The sequence below is a fragment of the Protomyctophum parallelum genome (genome assembly GCF_964188405.1).
Source record: "Protomyctophum parallelum genome assembly, chromosome: 15".
NCBI classification, from domain to species: domain Eukaryota; kingdom Metazoa; phylum Chordata; class Actinopteri; order Myctophiformes; family Myctophidae; genus Protomyctophum; species Protomyctophum parallelum.
The window spans coordinates 41,573,774-41,594,547 of NC_139710.1; the positions used below are offsets into that span (position 1 = coordinate 41,573,774).

At 44.7% G+C, this 20,774-nt stretch overlaps 1 protein-coding gene across 1 annotated transcript in view; it reads left to right on the forward strand.

The window, feature by feature from the left end:
- The first annotated feature begins 2,611 nt into the window (after positions 1–2,611).
- The window catches only part of ttll4 (tubulin tyrosine ligase-like family, member 4), a 70,562-nt gene continuing 52,399 nt past the window's right edge, over positions 2,612–20,774 (forward strand). The window contains exons 1-10 of the mRNA XM_083784075.1: positions 2,612–2,654; positions 5,059–5,288; positions 5,531–5,645; positions 10,258–10,382; positions 10,647–10,908; positions 11,718–12,384; positions 14,118–14,357; positions 15,140–15,248; positions 17,921–18,041; positions 20,655–20,728. Of these exons, the coding sequence (XP_083640201.1) occupies positions 5,066–5,288; positions 5,531–5,645; positions 10,258–10,382; positions 10,647–10,908; positions 11,718–12,384; positions 14,118–14,357; positions 15,140–15,248; positions 17,921–18,041; positions 20,655–20,728 (1,936 nt within the window). The 5' untranslated portion in view covers positions 2,612–2,654; positions 5,059–5,065. The remainder of the gene's footprint in view (positions 2,655–5,058; positions 5,289–5,530; positions 5,646–10,257; positions 10,383–10,646; positions 10,909–11,717; positions 12,385–14,117; positions 14,358–15,139; positions 15,249–17,920; positions 18,042–20,654; positions 20,729–20,774) is intronic.

Genomic DNA, 20,774 nt, shown 5'->3' on the forward strand with positions numbered 1-20,774 from the left:
CAATAGGGTCACATATGCGTGTGTAACACCACGCAGCAACAGTGTTGCCATGTCTGCTGATTATAAGTGACGTTGTGCTTGTTTTTCTCTGGGAAGTCTATATATCAGTCTATATATACTCATTAGTATTATTGAAGTCTATATCAGTCTATATACAGTAATTTATATTATTAAAGTCTATATCAGTCTTTTAATACAGTCAATAGTATAATAATAACACATAGTTATTATTATTATTATTATAGGCTACTAATATGATCTATACAGACTTTATGGGCTATTGTCATTGTAGATTGTTCAGGCTATTTTCAAAATGATGTTTATACATTTGAAAACATGCATAATAATATAATAATGTGTACTTTCGGTACTTTAAGTACATTTTGATACCAACGTGTGTTACTTTTACTGGACGTTTAACTGTAAACACAGTATTTATACGTTTCAGTGTTGATACTTTAACTTCAGTGAAATAAATGTCACTACTTTTATCTGCTTGTAAATATATGGTGAATAATTAGACCTCAGGTCGATTCTACAATTAAATGTCTTCTAAATCCTGACAGTTTTCTGAAAACCTCATGTTTCTATATCAGTGGTTCTCACAGGGTTAAACCCTATGTTTCTATATCAGTGGTTCTCACAGGGTTAAACCCTATGTTTTTCTATCAGGGGTTCTCACAGGGTTAAACCCTATGTTTCTATGTCAGTGGTTCTCACAGGGTTAAAACCTCATGTTTCTATATCAGTGGTTCTCACAGGGTTAAATATATATCAGTGGTTCTCACAGGGTTAAAACCTCATGTTTCTATATCAGTGGTTCTCACAGGGTTAAAACCTCATGTTTCTATGTCAGTGGTTCTCACAGGGTTAAACCCTATGTTTCTATATCAGTGGTTCTCACAGGGTTAAACCCTATGTTTCTATATCAGTGGTTCTCACAGGGTTAAACGCTATGTTTCTATGTCAGTGGTTCTCACAGGGTTAAACCCTATGTTTCTATGTCAGTGGTTCTCACAGGGTTAAACCCTATGTTTCTATGTCAGTGGTTCTCACAGGGTTAAACCCTATGTTTCTATGTCAGTGGTTCTCACAGGGTTAAAACCTCATGTTTCTATATCAGTGGTTCTCACAGGGTTAAATATATATCAGTGGTTCTCACAGGGTTAAAACCTCATGTTTCTATATCAGTGGTTCTCACAGGGTTAAAACCTCATGTTTCTATGTCAGTGGTTCTCACAGGGTTAAACCATATGTTTCTATGTCAGTGGTTCTCACAGGGTTAAACCCTATGTTTCTATATCAGTGGTTCTCACAGGGTTAAAACCTCATGTTTCTATATCAGTGGTTCTCACAGGGTTAAAACCTCATGTTTCTGTATCAGTGGTTCTCACAGGGTTAAAACCTCATGTTTCTATATCAGTGGTTCTCACAGGGTTAAAACCTCATGTTTCTGTATCAGTGGTTCTCACAGGGTTAAAACCTCATGTTTCTGTATCAGTGGTTCTCACAGGGTTAAAACCTCATGTTTCTGTATCAGTGGTTCTCACAGGGTTAAAACCTCATGTTTCTGTATCAGTGATTCTCACAGGGTTAAAACTCCATGTTTCTATATCAGTTGTTCTCAAACATTCTCCTGTCAGGAGCCCCGACAATATTTGTAATCAGCCGCTGACCCCCCATCTGATAATATCTTGTTCCGGGGACCCCCCATCTGATAATATGTTGTTCCAGGGACCCCCCATCTAATAATATCTTGTTCCAGGGACCCCCCATCTAATAATATCTTGTTCCAGGGACCCCCGATCTAATAATATCTTGTTCCAGGGACCCCCGATCTAATAATATCTTGTTCCAGGGACCCCCCATCTAATAATATCTTGTTCCAGGGACCCCCCATCTAATAATATCTTGTTCCAGGGACCCCCCATCTGATAATATCTTGTTCCGGGGACCCCCCATCTGATAATATCTTGTTCCAGGGACCCCCCATCTGATAATATCTTGTTCCAGGGACCCCCACAAGCTCGTAGCGCGGCGATCTGCTATTTTTCAACAGCTAAAGTATAACATAAATATAATTCTTAAAACACCAAAAAGGTTTCCTGCACAGTCTTAATTATCATTGGTTGTGTCACTCACCATAATGGAATAAAAAGTAATATAATACCATTAATTGATTGATTGATTGATTGATTGATTGAAGTATTTATTGACAGTATTCAGAACGGCTACATTTCACAACTCGATACAGAGACTGTTACTGGTAGCCTACAGCATTACGCTGGTTTACAACACGGTCCACCATGTTCAATTCATCACTTCTATTTAATATATATATGTATTATTGATATATGCAACAAAACATGATACCAACATTTTACTGCTACAAATAATAATAATAATAATAATAATAAATAATAATAATAATAATAATAATAATAATAATAATAATAATAATAATAAAAACAAAAAACGCTTGCTTCTCTGGCAAAACCTGGCAACACAGAGAGAAAGAGAGAGAGAGAGAGAGAGAGAGAGAGAGAGAGAGGTTGTGTTGATAGCAGGTTGCTACAACGTGACACACACACACACACACACACACACACACACACACACACACACACACACACACGGATGACAACTGATAGTGAGTGAGTATACATTTATATTTAAATTCAAAGTGTCCGCTGTGTGTGTGTACCTTCTATGGTGTGTACGCGCGCGCATAGGTGTGTTGTGTGTGTGTGTGTGTGTGTGTGTTGCCCCTGCTAAACTGACTTAACAGCCAACGTGACAGCAGCATGTTAGCACAGTTAGCATGTCATTGATTTGTGTGTGAGAGAGAGAGAGAGAGAGAGAGAGAGAGAGAGAGAGAGAGAGAGAGAGAGAGAGAGAGAGAGAGAGAGAGAGAGAGAGAGAGAGAGAGAGAGAGAGAGAGAGAGAGAGAGAGAGAGAGAGAGAGAGAGAGAGAGAGAGAGAGAGAGAGATCTGTAACATATAGGAGACACTATCTATAGGAGACGCTATAGGAGACACTATCTATAGGAGACGCTATAGGAGACACTATCTATAGGAGACGCTATAGGAGACACTATCTATAGGAGACGCTATAGGAGACACTATCTATAGGAGATGCTATAGGAGACGCTATAGGAGACACTATCTATAGGAGACGCTATAGGATAAACTATAGGAGACACTATAGGATACACCAGGGGTGTCCAAAGTGTGGCCCGCGGGCCAAATGCGGCCCTGGGATAAATGTCACACGGCCCGCAGCCGGGCCGTATGACATTTTTCACCCTTGTGTCAATTATCTAATGTGATCCTGGGCTCTACACACCCTCCGCCAACCTGGGGAGAGCAACGGACTTCAACTCATGCTTCCTTCATGCCTGAGTGTCCAGGTTGCTCCTTTACACCTGACATGGGCGTGGAAGGAACACGTTATTCCAACCAGTTCCTTTCCCCTCCATCAGGCGCCCCGGCTGGCCAGGTCAAGCTTTTTAACCTGGGCATTTCCCAGAATATAATTTGTCAGTGTTCCTTGTTCCTTCTTCCCTGTATTATTATTTTTTACGTTGCTCCTCTGGTTACATTTGGTAATGTGACGTCATATGACTGAAAAAAGGCTGAGAGACACTTTTTGTTCACAGCACACACCCGACAAAAGACCATTGATATGAAATATTGATGATGATATGATGAGTTCAATAGAATAGTTTAAATGCAATGCACATGCATGTGACTTTGTTATAGACTAGTCCGACGCTACATTATGTGACTTTGTTATAGACTAGTCCGACGCTACATTATGTCAGGAGATATAGTAAGGTTGGCCCTTGGGTGTTTTAACCCATTCTGACCTGAGATCAGATTCATACGAGGTTTCCACTGGGACACACACTGGTCTGATTAACCCCATTCTGACCCGAGATCAGATTCATACGAGGTTTCCACTGGACACACACTGGTCTGATTAACCCCATTCTGACCCGAGATCAGATTCTAAAAATGTCAGTCGTTCTTCGATTTTTCAAAAATAGCAGACCTACAAGCTCGTAGCGCGCCACTCGGTGGCGCGCTATGAGCTTGTAGATCTGCTATTTTTCAATAGCTAAAGCATAACATGATGCTATAACACCAAAATGGGTTCCCGTTCAGAATGGGTTAATATTTTCTAATATGGCCCCCTTTGAAAAAAAGTTTGGACACCCCTGGGATACACTATAGGAGACAATGGGCGGCGGTGGCTGTAGGGATGCACCGATCCGATACTCGTATCGGAGATCGGCGCCGATCCAGGCTAAAATTCTAGATCGGGTATCGGATCGGTGGCCGATCCAATATCCGATCCGATAATTATGTGTAATTACAGTATGAAAACAACTCTATACTCCTCTGTGACAGCAGTGTAGTATTGACAGTATAACATGTGGAATGCAGCCAGGCTAGCCTGCGCACACATTAACCTGGTCTAATTGTTTCACAGTTATTTAATAAATAATTCAGTGCATTTATATCTGTTTGTTACATTTTGTTTTACAAAGTTGGGAAAGTAATGTTTAAGTCAAGCCTTGATGTTGCCTTACACAAAATAATGATCCCAGACTCCACACAGTGAGGCATACAGCTTAATAGGTTATTACGTTTCTTTGTGGGGGGTATCGGATCGGTACTCTGTATCGGCAGATACTGGACCCCCATGTATCGAAATCGGTATCGAATGCCAAAAAGCCGGATCGGTGCATCCCTAGGTGGCTCAGGGGTAGAGTGCCTGGATGGTAACCGTAAGGTTGCCAGTTCGAACCCGGGCTCCCCCAGAGTTACTGTCGAAGTGTCCTTGAGCAAGACACTGAACCCCTAATTGCTCCCGATGTGCTGGTTGGTACCTTGCATGGTTTCCGCTGCCATCGGTGTGTGAATGGGTGAATGTAATGCACAATCTCTGTAAAGCGCCTTGGATAAAGGCGCTATATAAATGCACCATTTACCATTTATTTACCAATGGAAACGTGGTATTTTTAATTATCTTTTGTCTCTTTTGTCCTCCAGGTGATGGATGGCCTCCTGCCGACCCACTGAGGAGGACGGCACTTTAGCCCCTCCCCCTGTCGCTCTAGCCCCTCCCCCAGCTGTTCCCCTAGCCCCTGCCCCTGTTCTTCTATTGGTTCGAGCCCGGTCGGCCGTGTTAAACTCCGCCTCCGACAGGCGGCGGCGGCAGTGGAAGTCCCTCCCCCGTCCCCGCTCCTCCCGGCAAGCTCCGCCTCCTCCTCCTACTGACGGTAGGGTGATCACCGTTGACAATTAATTGTGACTTGACAGGCCTAGGCCACGCCCCCTTGAGGCTAGGCCACGCCCCCTGCAGGATAGGCTCCGTCCCCTGCAGGTGCTGTGATTGTGATTGGTTAATTGTGACTGACAGGCCTAGGCCACGCCCCCCTGGAGGCTAGGCCACACCCCCTGCAGGATAGGCCCCGCCCCCTGCAGGTGCTGTGATTGTGATTGGTTAATTTGTGACTGACAGGCCTGTGCCCCGCCCCCTGGAGGTGCTGGAGTGCCTGCGGTACCGGTGATGTCACGAGAGGAGGCGGGCTCTTAGGGAAAAGGACCTCCCCCTTCACCACCTACGGACCAATCAGGTATTGGCGCTTTCATTTTACATCCTCCACTTGTTTTGATGAACTCAACCCCCCGCCAGCAGGGGGCGCCACCGTTCACCACCGTTTCTATTGGGCTGTAGAAAAAGACGGCCTCCTCCGTAACCCAGAACAACAACAACTGATCGGATTAATCCCTCGCTAAGAGTCGTTAGAAGCGTTCATGTTTTAGATGTGCGGTCACGGTGAAAAGCTATTGAGCCACTGAACACAGTGGCTTTAAGTATCCAGAGCTATTGAGCCACTGAACACAGTGGCTTTATTTATCCACTAACACTAACCCTAACACTGAAATTTGAAATGTAAAACTTTTAAAGGTATATTCAGTGATTTCACTTAATTCAAATATCACTTATTTTTTTGTTTTGTTGTGATAATCCTCTCTACTATAGAGTGTGCTGACCATATAAGGAGTTCCTCCCTGTCCCCAGTTCACCCCTGGGGGTCAAAAAACCTTAGGTTTCGTTTTTGGCTCTCTATCCTGATTAGATGAAAGGCTTAGGTCCCAGCCAAAAACGAAACCTATGGTTTTTTTGAGTGAAATCACTGAATATACCTTTAAAAAGGCCTAGAAAGGCCTCATCTGGGGGCACGGTGGCACAGTTGGTAGTGCTGTCGCCTCACAGCTAGAAGGTCCTGGGTTCGATTCCCGCTCGGGACGCTGTGGGCGCTGGCGGCGTGTTTCCTCATCCGCGTCATCAGTGCCCATACCCGAAGGCGGGATTGGCGAAAGGGCCTTTCTGTGTGGAGTTTGCATGTTCTCCCCGTGTCCCCGAGGGTAGGTACCCTCACATGTTCTCCCCGTGTCCCCTAGGGTAAGTACCCTCACATGTCCGTGTCCCCTAGGGTAGGTACCCTCACATGTTCTCCCCGTGTCCCCTAGGGTAGGTACCCTCACATGTTCTCCCCGTGTCCCCTAGGGTAGGTACCCTCACATGTTCTCCCCGTGTCATGTTCTCCCCTTGTCCCCTAGGGTAGGTTAACCTGACGCTGCCAGATGGGGGCGGTATTGGGTAACCATGTTCCCCAACACAGCACTCATCTGGGATCTCTCAGGGAGTTGAGCCTCACAGCTAGAAGGTCCTGGGTTCGATTCCCGCTCGGGACGCTGTGGGCGCTGGCGGCGTGTTTCCTCCTCCGCGTCATCAGTGCCCATACCCGAAGGCGGGATTGGCGAAAGGGCCTTTCTGTGTGGAGTTTGCATGTTCTCCCCGTGTCCCCGAGGGTAGGTACCCTCACATGTTCTCCCCGTGTCCCCTAGGGTAAGTACCCTCACATGTTCTCCCCGTGTCCCCTAGGGTAGGTACCCTCACATCTTCTCCCCGTGTCCCCTAGGGTAGGTACCCTCACATGTTCTCCCCGTGTCCCCTAGGGTAGGTACCCTCACATGTTCTCCCCGTGTCATGTTCTCCCCTTGTCCCCTAGGGTAGGTTAACCTGACGCTGCCAGATGGGGGCGGTATTGGGTAACCATGTTCCCCAACACAGCACTCATCTGGGATCTCTCAGGGAGTTGAGCTGACAAAAATCCGTTCCGTACCGAACCAATCAGCGTGAGCTAAGGGCGGGATATGTGCGAAACCGGATGTGAAGCTATATAGACACGGCAATATGATTGGTTGTGTTTGCACGCCCACACGGTGATAGACAGACGGTCCCATCCAATCATCTACCAAGTATCTTGAAAAAAAGGAACAGCTCCGTCATTGAATTTGCTTCCGCGATCCCAGATCCCAATAAGCTGTGAAACAATTTTGTGTAGCAAGCTTCTTGGATCTGGCAGCGTCAGGTTAAGGGTAGGTACCCTCACATGTTCTCCCCGTGTCCCCAAGGGTAGGTAGTAGGTACCCTCACATGTTCTCCCCGTGTCCCCTAGGGAAGGTACCCTCACATGTTCTCCCTGTGTCCCCTAGGGTAGGTACCCTCACATGTTCTCCCCGTGTCCCCTAGGGTAGGTACCCTCACATGTTCCCCCTGTGTGCCCTAGGGTAGGTACCCTCACATGTTCTCCCCGTGTCCCCTAGGGTAGGTACCCTCACATGTTCTCCCCGTGTGCCCTAGGGTATGTACCCTCACATGTTCTCCCCGTGTCCCCTAGGGTAGGTAGGTACCCTCACAAAAACATTCAGTAATCCTGGTCTCTAAACTGCCTCCCCCTGGCCAGCCGGGGCGCCTGAATGAGGGGAAAGGAACTGGTTGGAATAATATATTAATATATTTATATATTAATGTATTAATGTATTAATGTATTAATGTATTAATATATTAATATAATATATTAATGTATTAATATATTGATATATTGATTAGGGTGTTCCTTAAAACGTGAAGTTTTGAAAGTCTACGCTCCAACCCCCTGAATTGGTTACACTAGTTGAAAAAACCCTCCTGGTGAATTTTTTCCTCAATCGGACAACATTTACCCCTACCTCATGGACCCTGAAGTTTCACCCTGAGGATCCCAGACTACGGCAGGGCATAAACGGTGCTAAAATTAATTTTAAGGATATCTTAACAAGGGGGGTGTCTATTTTATGTGTTTTTCTACCAGGAGTTCAAATCTGTGCTTACTTTTTGGATACAACCATTCTTTTTGCATCATTTTGCATTTAAAAATGCCAATTTTAACCTTTCAAACCTCTTTCAATGGAAAAGTAGCCTATATGTGAAATCATTTTGACAAAGCCTTTATATAATTATTTTATTTTTTAAAGTCGTAACATGAGAAGTGAGTAATGAATAACAACAACATAAGAAAAATCTGTGCAATAGAGTAAACAAATCAGTGCAATGGAGTAGACAACAGCGCTTCCAGGAGTACTGGCAGTTCATCGACCAGAGCCAGTTCGAGTCCGGTGATTCCCACCCCGATGTGCGTCCTCTGCTAGACCCTGTGGAAAAGGAATGGTTCCAGAGCACCCTCACCAACCACAAGGGCCTTCGGGACGACTACCGGGAGCTACTAGAATTGACTGTGATCTTCCTCGGCCAGATCCCCCCACGAGGAGTACGGTTCCTCGCCCCCGGACCCATGCACCACGCAAGGTGGATGTCCAAAGCCATCTACGCACTGAAGGTGTGGATGTTCCGGAGCCAATTCAAGCTCACAGCGAAGGAGGAGAAGGGCCTGCAGCAAATCGCCATCTTCGTCAGTCGCCTGTACGCAAAAGCCTGGACACTGGCTCCGGAGGCCGCAGCTGCCCCTCGACACGACCTGCAACTGCTGAAGGATCTGACGACCTACATGGACGACGTCAACCGGGATGTGGGAAAGGCAGCTCTGACCAAGCTGCAAGGCCACCTGTGGTACCTCTCCGAGGAGCTTGTCGCTCTGGCAGTCTTCGACCCCATGGTCACGATGGAGGAGAAGAGGGGAATCCTCAATTCACTTCACACCACAGAGGGAGATGAATTTCCAGTGAAGCGCCCACAGCTACTGCCCAGCCAAGCCGTCTCTGGACTCCAGCTGCAAGATATGGCATCAACCAACACACGACAGTTCCTCGTGTGTGCCTGGAAGACGGGTTCCTCGACGCCGATCCCACGACCTGGCTGGAGCGGGAAGACTTCTGTACAGCAGCGGCTTTTGTGCAGGGTATAGCGGTCATCAACGACCATGCGGAGCGAGGAGTTGCCCTCTTCCAGGAATACAACCGCAAGCTCACCAAGGATGAGGAGCAACTGCAATTTCTCCTCCAAGTTGTCTCTTGTCATCGCGCAGAGTTCCCAGACTCCAGAAAGAAAACCATCGCTGTTGGCATGGCAGCCCAGAAGGAGGAGCAGGAGCACTAAGTCGGACGGGCCTGGGAGCCTTGTGGATAAACTGCAGTTGCACTTGATTTACGTTGGGCTACAGCCACTAAAAACTATGTATTTGAGGTAGAATGGCATTCTCCTTAAGCTTTTTGTTATAGTTTGATATATTTAACTGTGTAAAGAAGTAAGCATTTTTAAAAATCCATTGCACTGAATTGTCTACTCCATTGCACTAATTTGTCTACTCCATTGCACTGATTTGTTTACTCTATTGCACAGATTTTTCTTATGTTGTTGTTATTCATTACTCACTTCTCATGTTACGACTTTAAAAAATAAAATAATTATATAAAGGCTTTGGCAAAATGATTTCACATATAGGCTACTTTTCCATTGAAAGAGGTTTGAAAGGTTAAAATTGGCATTTTTAAATGCAAAATGATGCAAAAAGAATGGTTGTATCCAAAAAATAAGCACAGATTTGAACTCCTGGTAGAAAAACACATAAAATAGACACCCCCCTTGTTAAGATATCCTTAAAATAAATTTTAGCACCGTTTATGCCCTGCCGTAGTCTGGGATCCTCGGGGTGAAACTTCAGGGTCCATGAGGTAGGGGTAAATGTTGTCCGATTGAGGAAAAAAATCACCAGGAGGGTTTTCTCAACTAGTGTAACCAATTCAGGGGGTTGGAGCTTAGACTTTCAAAACTTCGCGTTTTAAGGAACACCCTAATATTGATATATTGATGTATTAATGTATTATTATTTTGATATATTGATATATTGATATATTAATGTATTCATATTTTTTCCCCCCTTTTACCTTCCTTCCAACCAGGACTGTTTCCGTCTTCCCCACCTGTCCCTCTCCACCCAAAACAACCAATCAGAGAGCTGCTCCAGCCAGACCCTCCAATCAGAGAGCAGCTACAGCCAGACCCTCCAATCAGAGAACAGCTACAGGTCAGTAGTAGTAGTAGTGACTATATCTACACAACTGTCTATGGCAGTGGTTCCCAAAGTGGGGGTCCGGGGACCCCCAGGGGTCCTTGAGGGAGTTCCAGGGGGTCCCTCACTTCACACAGGTGTGATGTTTTCATATCGATCAATTAAAAAAGCCCTGAAGACGCGTATTCAAGTCCACGGCATCGTTGGTGTTAAGCAGCCTAAAAGGTCCCGTCTCATCGCTGCTTGCAGCTATATTCATTATTAACCCCTTCATTTCAGGGACAGCGTCGTCGGTCGTCATCATGCCAGCCAATCAGTCGTCTCCCTGGGGCGGGGGTGGAGGCGTGGCCAAACCGCGGCTGGACTCCTCCCCCTCCCCCCTGGTGGTGAGCGGTGGAACTGCAGCCGCCGTGCCGAACCTGCTCTGGAAACTGCGCCTCGGAGCGGCCGGGACTCGAACCGGCGCACAGCAGCGACGGTGCGGTACGGAGCGTCCCTCTGAGCACGAGGAGGAGGCCGACAGGACACCGCTAGACGCTAGGTATGCCTTCTGTAGTCCAATGTCTCTGAGATGATAGGGAGTTGTAGTCCAATGTCTAAGTTGCTAGGGAGTTGTAGTCCAATGTTTAAGTTGCTAGGGAGTTGTAGTCCAATGTTTAAGATTATAGGTATGCCTTCTGTAGTCCAATGTCTCTAAGATGCTAGGGAGTTGTAGTCCAATGTCTCTAAGATGCTAGGGAGTTGTAGTCCAATGTCTCTAAGATGCTAGGGAGTTGTAGTCCAATGTCTCTGAGATGATAGGGAGTTGTAGTCCAATGTCTAAGTTGCTAGGGAGTTGTAGTCCAATGTCTCTAAGATTCTAGGGAGTTGTAGTCCAATGTCTAAGTTGCTAGGGAGTTGTAGTCCAATGTTTAAGATGATAGGTACGCCTTCTGTAGTCCAATGTCTCTAAGATGCTAGGGAGTTGTAGTCCAATGTCTCTAAGATGCTAGGGACTTGTAGTCCAATGTCTCTAAGATACTAGGGAGTTGTAGTCTAATGTCTCTAAGATGCTAGGGAGTTGTATTCCAATGTCTCTAAGATGCTAGGGAGTTGTAGTCCAATGTCTCTAAGATGCTAGTGAGTTGTAGTCCAATGTCTAATATGCTAGGGAGTTGTAGTCCAATGTATAAGATGCTAGGGAGTTGTAGTCCAATGTCTAAGATGCTAGGGAGTTTTAGTCCAATGTCTCTAAGATGCTAGGGAGTTGTAGTCCAATGTCTAAGATGATAGGGAGTTGTAGTCTTTTCCAGTATTCCATGGATGTTATTGGATGGATCATGGACGACGTCTCCTCGTTTTCCTCCGCAGGCTGAGGAGCAGCGGAACTACAGCTCCCACAATGCCTCTCTCCTCTGAGGACAGTGGGAGGAGTCACGCTGCTCGCCCTCCTTTCCTCTCCCCCCTCGAGTTGGAGAGTCCACCTACTCCTCCTCCTGCTCCTCGCTGCCCCTCCACAGAGTGTCCACAGGGTGGCGCTAACATGGAGTTCTCTGACGCTGTGCAGAAACTGATGAGGAGCATCCTGCAGCGACCTCCTGACCCTGGAAACGCTAGCCTAGCTAATGCTATGCTAGCTAGCAGTACCCTGACTAATGCTACCCTGGCTAGCAGTGCCGTAGCTAATGTTACCCTGGCTAGCAGTACCGTGGATAACGCTAACGCTAGCCTAGCTAACGCTATGCTAGCTAGCAGTACCCTGACTAATGCTACCCTGGCTAGCAGTGCCGTGGCTAATTCTACCCTGGCTAGCAGTACAGTGGCTAATGCTACCCTTGCTAGCATTCCCGCGGCTAACGCTACGCTACCTAGCAGTACCTTGGGCAATTCTACCCTGGTTAAAGATACCCTGGTGGGCGGTACCCTGGAGACTGACGGCCAATCGGAAGCATGCGAGTCCCGAAGCGGCGAGCCAATGGCAGCGAGCGTCTGTTCCTTACCCATCGGCCCCGGTGGCGCTGCGGAGCCGGGACACAAGGTAACTCGCCAGTGTTGTTTTCCTCGACTAAAACTGAGACGAAAAATGTTCAATGTCCAATGACGACCATTTTCCACTGACGAAAACTACATGGAAACTAAATGAAAACTAAAGCTAAAGACTAAAGACTAAAACTAATCGGCTTTTTACAAATTTTGCACCCACACTCCCTGGATGCCAACAATGAACCTCTGCCCCAAATCTTCCTGAACGGCCTGTTATAGCGCCACCAGGAGGCCCACTTTTGAAAAACACATTTTTGGATATTACTCCTCCAGATTCTGTCCAAAAATCCTTATTATAGCGCCACCAGGAGGCCCACTTTTGAAAAACACATTTTTGGATATTACTCCTCTAGATTCTGTCCAAAAATCCATAGTATAGCGCCACCAGGAGGCCACAACCTGACCTGTCCTGGTGGAGACTATCTAGTCAAGGTTATTTTTGCAGTCAGTCTGTATTTGGGGGGAGGGGGGGGGGGGGGTCGCGAGACATGGTCAAATCATTTCCGGAGGTCCCCTGCCAAGGACGTTGAGAACCGTACTGCAGTGCAGTGCAGTGCAGTGCAGTACAGTGCAGTGCAGTACAGTGCAGTGCAGTACAGTACAGTACAGTACAGTGCAGTGCAGTGCAGTGCAGTGCAGTGCAGTGCAGTGCAGTGCAGTGCAGTGCAGTGCAGTACAATTTAGGCATTTAGCAGACGCTCTTAATCCAGAGCGACTTACATTTAAGCAAGAACAAAAGCATGGGAATACATCACATAAAAGCATTTATCAATATCATGAAACATGCGTAAGCTAAGAAAGTAACAGTGGAATATCTATATAATGAAACTATACATACACTATATAAACTATACATATTTACTACTATGCTATACATATGTACTATGGCGTGCTATGACTATATACAATACAATTATAGTGCTGTCTACATAACATGCCATAAGTCTGTGTCAAATGCTATCTAAGCCAACAGAAATGCTATCTAAGGGGTTAGGGTAAGTGCTATGGGCCATGATGGAGTCTGAAAAGGTGGGTTTTCAGGCTACGGCGGAAGATTGGGAGTGATGCTGCAGTTCTGACTGCAATGGGAAGTGCATTCCACAGTTTTGGAGCCAGAAGGGAGAAGAGTTTGGGACGTGTGGAGCGTTGTCCCGGCGTTTTTATTGAGGGTACTTCCAGTTTCCCTGCGTTGGCTGATCTGAGTGTGCGGGAGGGTTTGTAGGGTTCAATCATACTTGTAAGATATGGGGGAGCCATACCTTTGGTTGCTTTGAATGCCAGCATCAGAGTTTTGTATTCTGTGCGGGCAGCGACCGGGAGCCAGTGGAGGGAGCGGAGCAGGGGGGAGACATGTGAGAATTTTGGCTGGTTGAAGACCAAGCGAGCTGCTGCATTTTGGATCAGCTGGAGAGGCTTAAGTGCACATGCTGGTAGGCCAGTAAGGAGGGAGTTACAATAGTCGAGTTTTGACAAGACTGTTGTCTGGATTAGGAGCTGGGCTGATTCCTGGGTGAGGAACGGTCTAATTCGTCGTATGTTATAGAGTGTGAACCTACATGATCGAGTGACAGCTGTGATGTGAGCTTTGAACGAAAACAGTACAGTACAGTACAGTACAGTGCAGTGCAGTGCAGTGCAGTGCAGTGCAGTGCAGTGCAGTGCAGTGCAGTGCAGTGCAGTGCAGTGCAGCACCGCTCACTTCAGCCTGGTGTGACTTTTCTCCTGTAGACTGCAGCAGCCGCGGACCATTCTCCTCCCTGCCTTACTGTGTGTGGCCACCGGGCGGCGCCACCGCACCACGCAGTGCCTTCTCTGTGTGGCCACCGGGGGGCGCCACCGCACCACGCAGTGCCTTCTCTGTGTGGCCACCGGGCGGCGCCACCGCACCACGCAGTGCCTTCTGTGTGCCTTAGCCACCACCGTGCCGACGGCCACCCCAGAGGCTCCACCCCTTCATCCAACACGACGGTAGGTCCACCCACCCATCCATCCACCCACCCATTCATCCATCCATCCACCCATCCATCCATCCATCCACCCATCCACCCACCCACCCACCCACCCACCCATCCATCCATCCATCCATCCACCCATCCATCCACCCATCCACCCATCCATCCATCCATCCATGCATCCACCCATCCATCCATCCACCCATCCACCCATCCATCCATCCACCCATCCATCCATCCATCCATGCATCCACCCATCCATCCATCCATCCGTCCGTCCATCCATCCGTCCGCATACTTATATGCTTTTAAACGACGTTCATATAAAACACAAAATTAAGGTTCATGTTTTAGGTTATTAGAGAAAGTACATTTTTTCATTTGCTGCTTTCTTTCGTTTTAGGGATTTTAGCTGTTTTTTGACAGGGGGCGGGGGCATTCCAGCATTGGGCTAAATATGTATATATATATATATATATATATATATATATATATAATATATATATTTTTTACAAACTACTTACTATAGTCCTACTAGACCCCAAGAAATTACACCTGGCCACAGAATATCACAGGATCTACTGAATGTGAAGGTATCTTACTGGGGAGGAAGCCTCACTGTGTGGCTTAATATGTCAGTTTGACACATTCAGTAGATCCTGTAGACCCATTTTGACCTGAGATCAGATTCTAAAAATGTCAGTCGATTTTTTCAAAAATAGCAGACCTACAAGCTCGTAGTACCAAAAGTGGTTCCCACGCCCAAAATGGGTTAACTGACATTCTAATCGTCGACAGGCCTGCGTGGTGGCGGAACCAACCGACTCCTCCCCCTCCTCTGTGCACGGCTCCGTGCACGGCGCCAGTGTGTGTGTGTGTGCCACGCAAGACGCGGACTGTTTACAAGGTAAATGTGACCAGATTTCACTGAGAGCCTGCCATCGCGCAAACTGAGCGCAAATGTGTTAATGTCACAGGCAGACTCTTCACATACTAGAGCATGTCTGAAATAAATATAAATATGAAATAAATGCTTAAACATGTAGCTAGGTGTAACGTTAGAGTCCACAGAAGACATGTAAATATGAACTAAATGCTTAAACATGTAGCTAGGTGTAATGTTAGAGACCACAGAAGACATGTAAATATGAAATAATGCTTAAACATGTAGCTAGGTGTAATGTTAGAGTCCACAGGAGACATGTAAATATGAAATAAATGCTTAAACATGTAGCTAGGTGTAACGTTAGAGTCCACAGAAGACATGTAAATATGAACTAAATGCTTAAACATGTATCTGTAATGTTAGAGTCCACAGAAGACATGTAAATATGAAATAAATGCTTAAACATGTAGCTAGGTGTAATGTTAGAGACCACAGAAGACATGTAAATATGAAATAAATGCTTAAACATGTAGCTAGGTGTAATGTTAGAGTCCACAGAAGACATGTAAATATGAAATAAATTCTTAAACATGTAGCTAGGTGTAATGTTAGAGTCCACAGGAGACATGTAAATATGAAATAAATGCTTAAACATGTAGCTATAGGTGTAATGTTAGAATCCACAGAAGACATGTAAATATGAAATAAATGCTTAAACATGTAGCTAGGTGTAATGTTAGAGACCACAGGAGACATGTAAATATGAAATAAATGCTTAAACATGTAGCTATAGGTGTAATGTTAGAGACCACAGAAGACATGTAAATATGAAATAAATGCTTAAACATGTAGCTAGGTGTAATGTTAGAGTCCACAGAAGACATGTAAATATGAAATAAATGCTTAAACATGTATAGCTAGGTGTAATGTTAGACCACAGAAGACATGTAAATATGAAATAAATGCTTAAACATGTAGCTAGGTGTAATGTTAGAGACCACAGAAGACATGTAAATATGAAATAAATGCTTAAACATGTAGCTAGGTGTAATGTTAGAGTCCACAGAAGACATGTAAATATGAAATAAATGCTTAAACATGTATAGCTAGGTGTAATGTTAGACCACAGAAGACATGTAAATATGAAATAAATGCTTACATGTAGCTAGGTGTAATGTTAGAGTCCACAGGAGACATGTAGTCATAGTCTGTTGAATAGTTTTCATTTAGTTTCGTTACGTTTTAGTCACCTGGAATGTTTTAGTGTTAAGTCTTGTTTTAGTCGACTAAATGTCATGCTTTATTTTATATTAGTAGGCTGACAGGAAATGGGGGGGGGGGGGGGGGGGGGGGGGGACATGCCGTCGGGATCCGGAGTCGAACCCGCGGCACTCTGCCAGACTGGGTCACCAGCCAAGGTGCCTGGACCGCTGAGCCACGGCCCAGACCATGTAATGTGATTTTAGTCGACTAAATCTACAGTTGATTTAGTCGACTAAAATGTATTTTGGTGGGCCGTGATGCTGTCGTAAAGACTTTTTACACTGGCTGAAAATAGCCGATCTACAAGCTCACAACGCGCCACTGTGCGGCACGTTTTGAGCTTGTAGATCGGCGATCTTCAGCATGAAACCAAGTGTAAAATTAAGCAATAAGCCACGAGAGGTCTCAGGTTACCGGGTATTTTACACTGCCTGGGAGCGTAGGCAGACCCGAGGCGCAGCTGGAAAAAAAACACAGACGCTCCAACACTGAGGATGTGGCAAAAAGGAAATGATGAACTGTATTGGACTGGAAAGACTTCCGTATATAAGTTAGGGGAAGACAGAATGATTTTGCCCAGCTGTGGGAGACGTATATGAATACTATACAGACTATTGTTTAACCGTTTCAATTCATAGGACGCACCTGTACGTCATAAGGATTGGAACCGAGAGGTACAATGGACGTACCTCGGTACCTGTACGTCCTAGCGCACCCTCAAAGATACGGGGCGAGATAAGAATATTCAGAATTTTTCCTATTTTGTTTTTTTTTGGCATTTCGCTTTTTGCTTGCCGTATGCTAATGCTCTGTGCAACTATTAGCTTGTCATTGACTCCCATGTTAGCGCGGCGGAAAGAATGACTCGTATCTCCTAATCCAGGGCGCTCTCCGTGGTGATGAATGGATCGATATGCTGGCGCTTCATTTCTGCTCCTCATCCGTCTCTCCCGCAAAATATGAACGTTATTTGGAGAGTAAAAAAATTGATTAAGATGATCGGGAATGTGAGGTCACTTAGTCAAGTCAACTTTTTTAGGAAAGTGTTTCCGGGTCATGGCTTTCAGAGTAAAAGCGATCAGACAACTCCGGCACCCCAGAGCTCCTATTTTGAAGCACTTCCGGCACTGATTGTGTTTTAAGAGGAAAAGAAACAGAACTGGAAACTAAAGAACTACACAAATGTTTTATTTTATTTTTTCTTATTTAGATACTTCTTTTTTGTTTTGTTTATACAAGTGCAAGTGTGTGTGTGTGTGTGTGTGTGTGTGTGTGTGTGTGTGTGTGTGTGTGTGTGTGTGTGTGTGTGAACGCACTGTATGTAATGTATGTTATAAAAAAAAGCCAATACAAATATTATTGAAAAGAAAAAAAGTAAGTATTCTCACATCCGTGTTGGTCCGATTCTTTTTTTTTTCTTTTCTTTTCAGCCTCCAATCAGATGTCTGCGTCCGTGGGCTCCGTGGCCAATCAGATCTCCGCCATACAGCTGACCAATGGGCCGGTGCCTTCGTGCCCCTCCCCCCTCCCCGAGGAGCTCGTGATTGGAGGGTGAGTTTCAATTATTGCAAGTTCGGTATAAATTAGGAAAAAAAAACTGTTTTAGACAAAAAAACTGTCTTAGGACATTTGATTTGTTATACGGTAGAGCTAGGATTGATTCTTACTAGTCGACTAGTCGACTTTAACTACTATTATGTAAAGCAAACAAACAATTTTATTTATTTTTTAATGATATTTGTACGTTTAAAAACGGTGCACATTGGTGACTATAATCTAGCATTCTAGCTGATCTACAAAAACTAGTCAGCTATGGATTTACTAGTTTACAATTCGCTTAACCCATTTTGACCTGAGATCAGATAAATGTCTTCTAGTTTTCTGAAAAAGTTATGTTTCTATGTCAGTCGTTCTTCGATAAAATAGCAGACCTACAAGCTCATAGCGCGCCACCGAGTGGCGCGCTACGAGCTTGTAGGTCCGCTATTTTTTCAATAGCTAAAGCATAACATGATGCTAACACCAAAAGGGGTTCCCACCCAAAATAAGTTAAAACCCTAGCATATGGACACTATTATATTTATATATTATCTATATTTAGTTATTAGTTATACAGTTATACGGCCGTTATAGAGCGGCGCAGTCCCTCCCCCTTTCAGAACAACGAACGGCCCAGGAAATGAAAACGCAATGCATTTCCCCATAGGCAGTTTTTATTTAATTTATTTAAAGACCTTTTTAAGCGTTGTACGAAGCCAACTCTTGTCGTGACAAATCATGACAACACACACAATATTTCGGGCCAAACAAAGAATTAGAAAGTAGAAAGAAACGGCAGGTTACAACACTTATTTTGTTGTTTTTCTTCTTTGTAATTATTTAACTATTATTATTTAACTATTATTTAACAGGTATATAAACTGTCTGCTTGCAGGCCTCTAGGCATTATTTAATCAGACCAGTGTGTGTCCAGTGGAAACCTCGTATGAATCTGATCTCAGGTCAGAATGGGTTCATCAGACCAGTGTGTGTCCAGTGGAAACCTCGTGTGAATCTGATCTCAGGTCAGAATGGGATAAACTAAGGTACGGTGACTAAACAGTCTGCTTGCAGGCCTCTAGGCATTATATAAACTACGGGAAGTGCCTGGGGTCGTAATAAGTGATCACTCCTTTTCCGTCCGCGTGTTTGATATTTTTTTTATTATTCCATACGATACGCACTTAGCTTAGCTGCACTGTAGTACAATTTACAATTTAGGCATTTAGCAGACGCTCTTAATCCAGAGCGATTTACATTAAAGGTTTTATGACATTCATTTTCATTTCTTTTTCTTTTTTCTTTTAGGTTTTATGACCTCAATTACACCCAAAAAACCTGAACTTTGAACATTCAGTGGATTTTCTGTGGTCTGAAGTTTTCTTTGGGGTTTTTTGGGCCTTTTGAGCTACAATGAAAACAGGCAACAGTGACATCTGCTGGCAAATCCCATTGACATATATGGGATTTGCAGTAAGTGATGTCACTTACTGCCGGCAAATCAGAGCACCTGTTTGAGCCAGAAAACCCCAGATCACAGAAGATCTACTGAATGTTAAAAGTTCATGTTTTTTGGGTGCAATTGAGATTAGAAAACCTAAAAAAAACAAGAACAATTCCAAAACCTTTTTTTTAATGTCACAATCCCTTTAAGCAAGAACAAAAAGCATGGGAATACATCACATAAAAACATTTATCATGAAACATGCGTAAGCTAAGAAAGTAACAGTGGAATATCTTTATAATGAAACTATACATATAAACTATACATCTATACTACTATGCTATACATATGTACTATGACGTGCTATATGACTACATACAATGCAATTATAGTGCTGTCTACATAACATGCTATAAGTCTGTATCAAATGCTATCTAAGTCTACAGAAATGCTATCTACCCCATTCTGAACGGGAACCCATTTTGGTGTTGGCATCATGTTATGCTTTAGCTATTGAAAAATAGCAGATCTACAAGCTCATAGCGCGCCACCGAGTGGCGTGCTACGAGCTTGTAGGTCTGCTATTTTTGAAAAATCGAAGAACGACTGACATTTTTAGAATCTGATCTCAGGTCAGAATGGGTTCATCAGAACCAGTGTGTGTCCATTGGAAACCTCGTATGAATCTGATCTCAGGTCAGAATGGGCTAAGGTAAAGTAGAGTCCTCTACTCGGCTGTGTTTGGGAGTCTGGGCCATGTCCACTAGTCCCTTCAGTAGAGTCCTCTACTCTGCTGTGTTTGGGAGTCTGGGCCATGTCCATGTCCACTAGTCCCTTCCTAACATTCTAGTCTAGTTTTTACGTTGACGAAGTTGTCAGTGTATTTATTTAGACTTAGTTTTAGTCACCATAGCTTAGTTTTCATGTAGTTTCCATTTAGTTTTCGTCAGTGAAAAAAGGTATGTTTTAGTCGACGAAAACAACACTGGTTTATAGGACTATATTTATATTAGGCTCATGTGATCTACTGCCCTGGTGTGTGTGTGTGTGTGTGTGTGTGTGTGTGTGTGTGTGTGTGTGTGTGTGTGTGTGTGTGTGTGTGTGTGTGTGTGTGTGTGTGTGTGTGTGTGTGTGTGTGTGTGTGTGTGTGTGTGTGTGTGTGTGTGTGTGCGCGAGATTAGTCAGCAGATTGTCGATGAAGAAGAAGATGATGATGATGATTTTGCAGACGAGGAAAATGGCTGCAGTGATGATGGTACACGCACGCACGCACACACACACACACACACACACACACACAC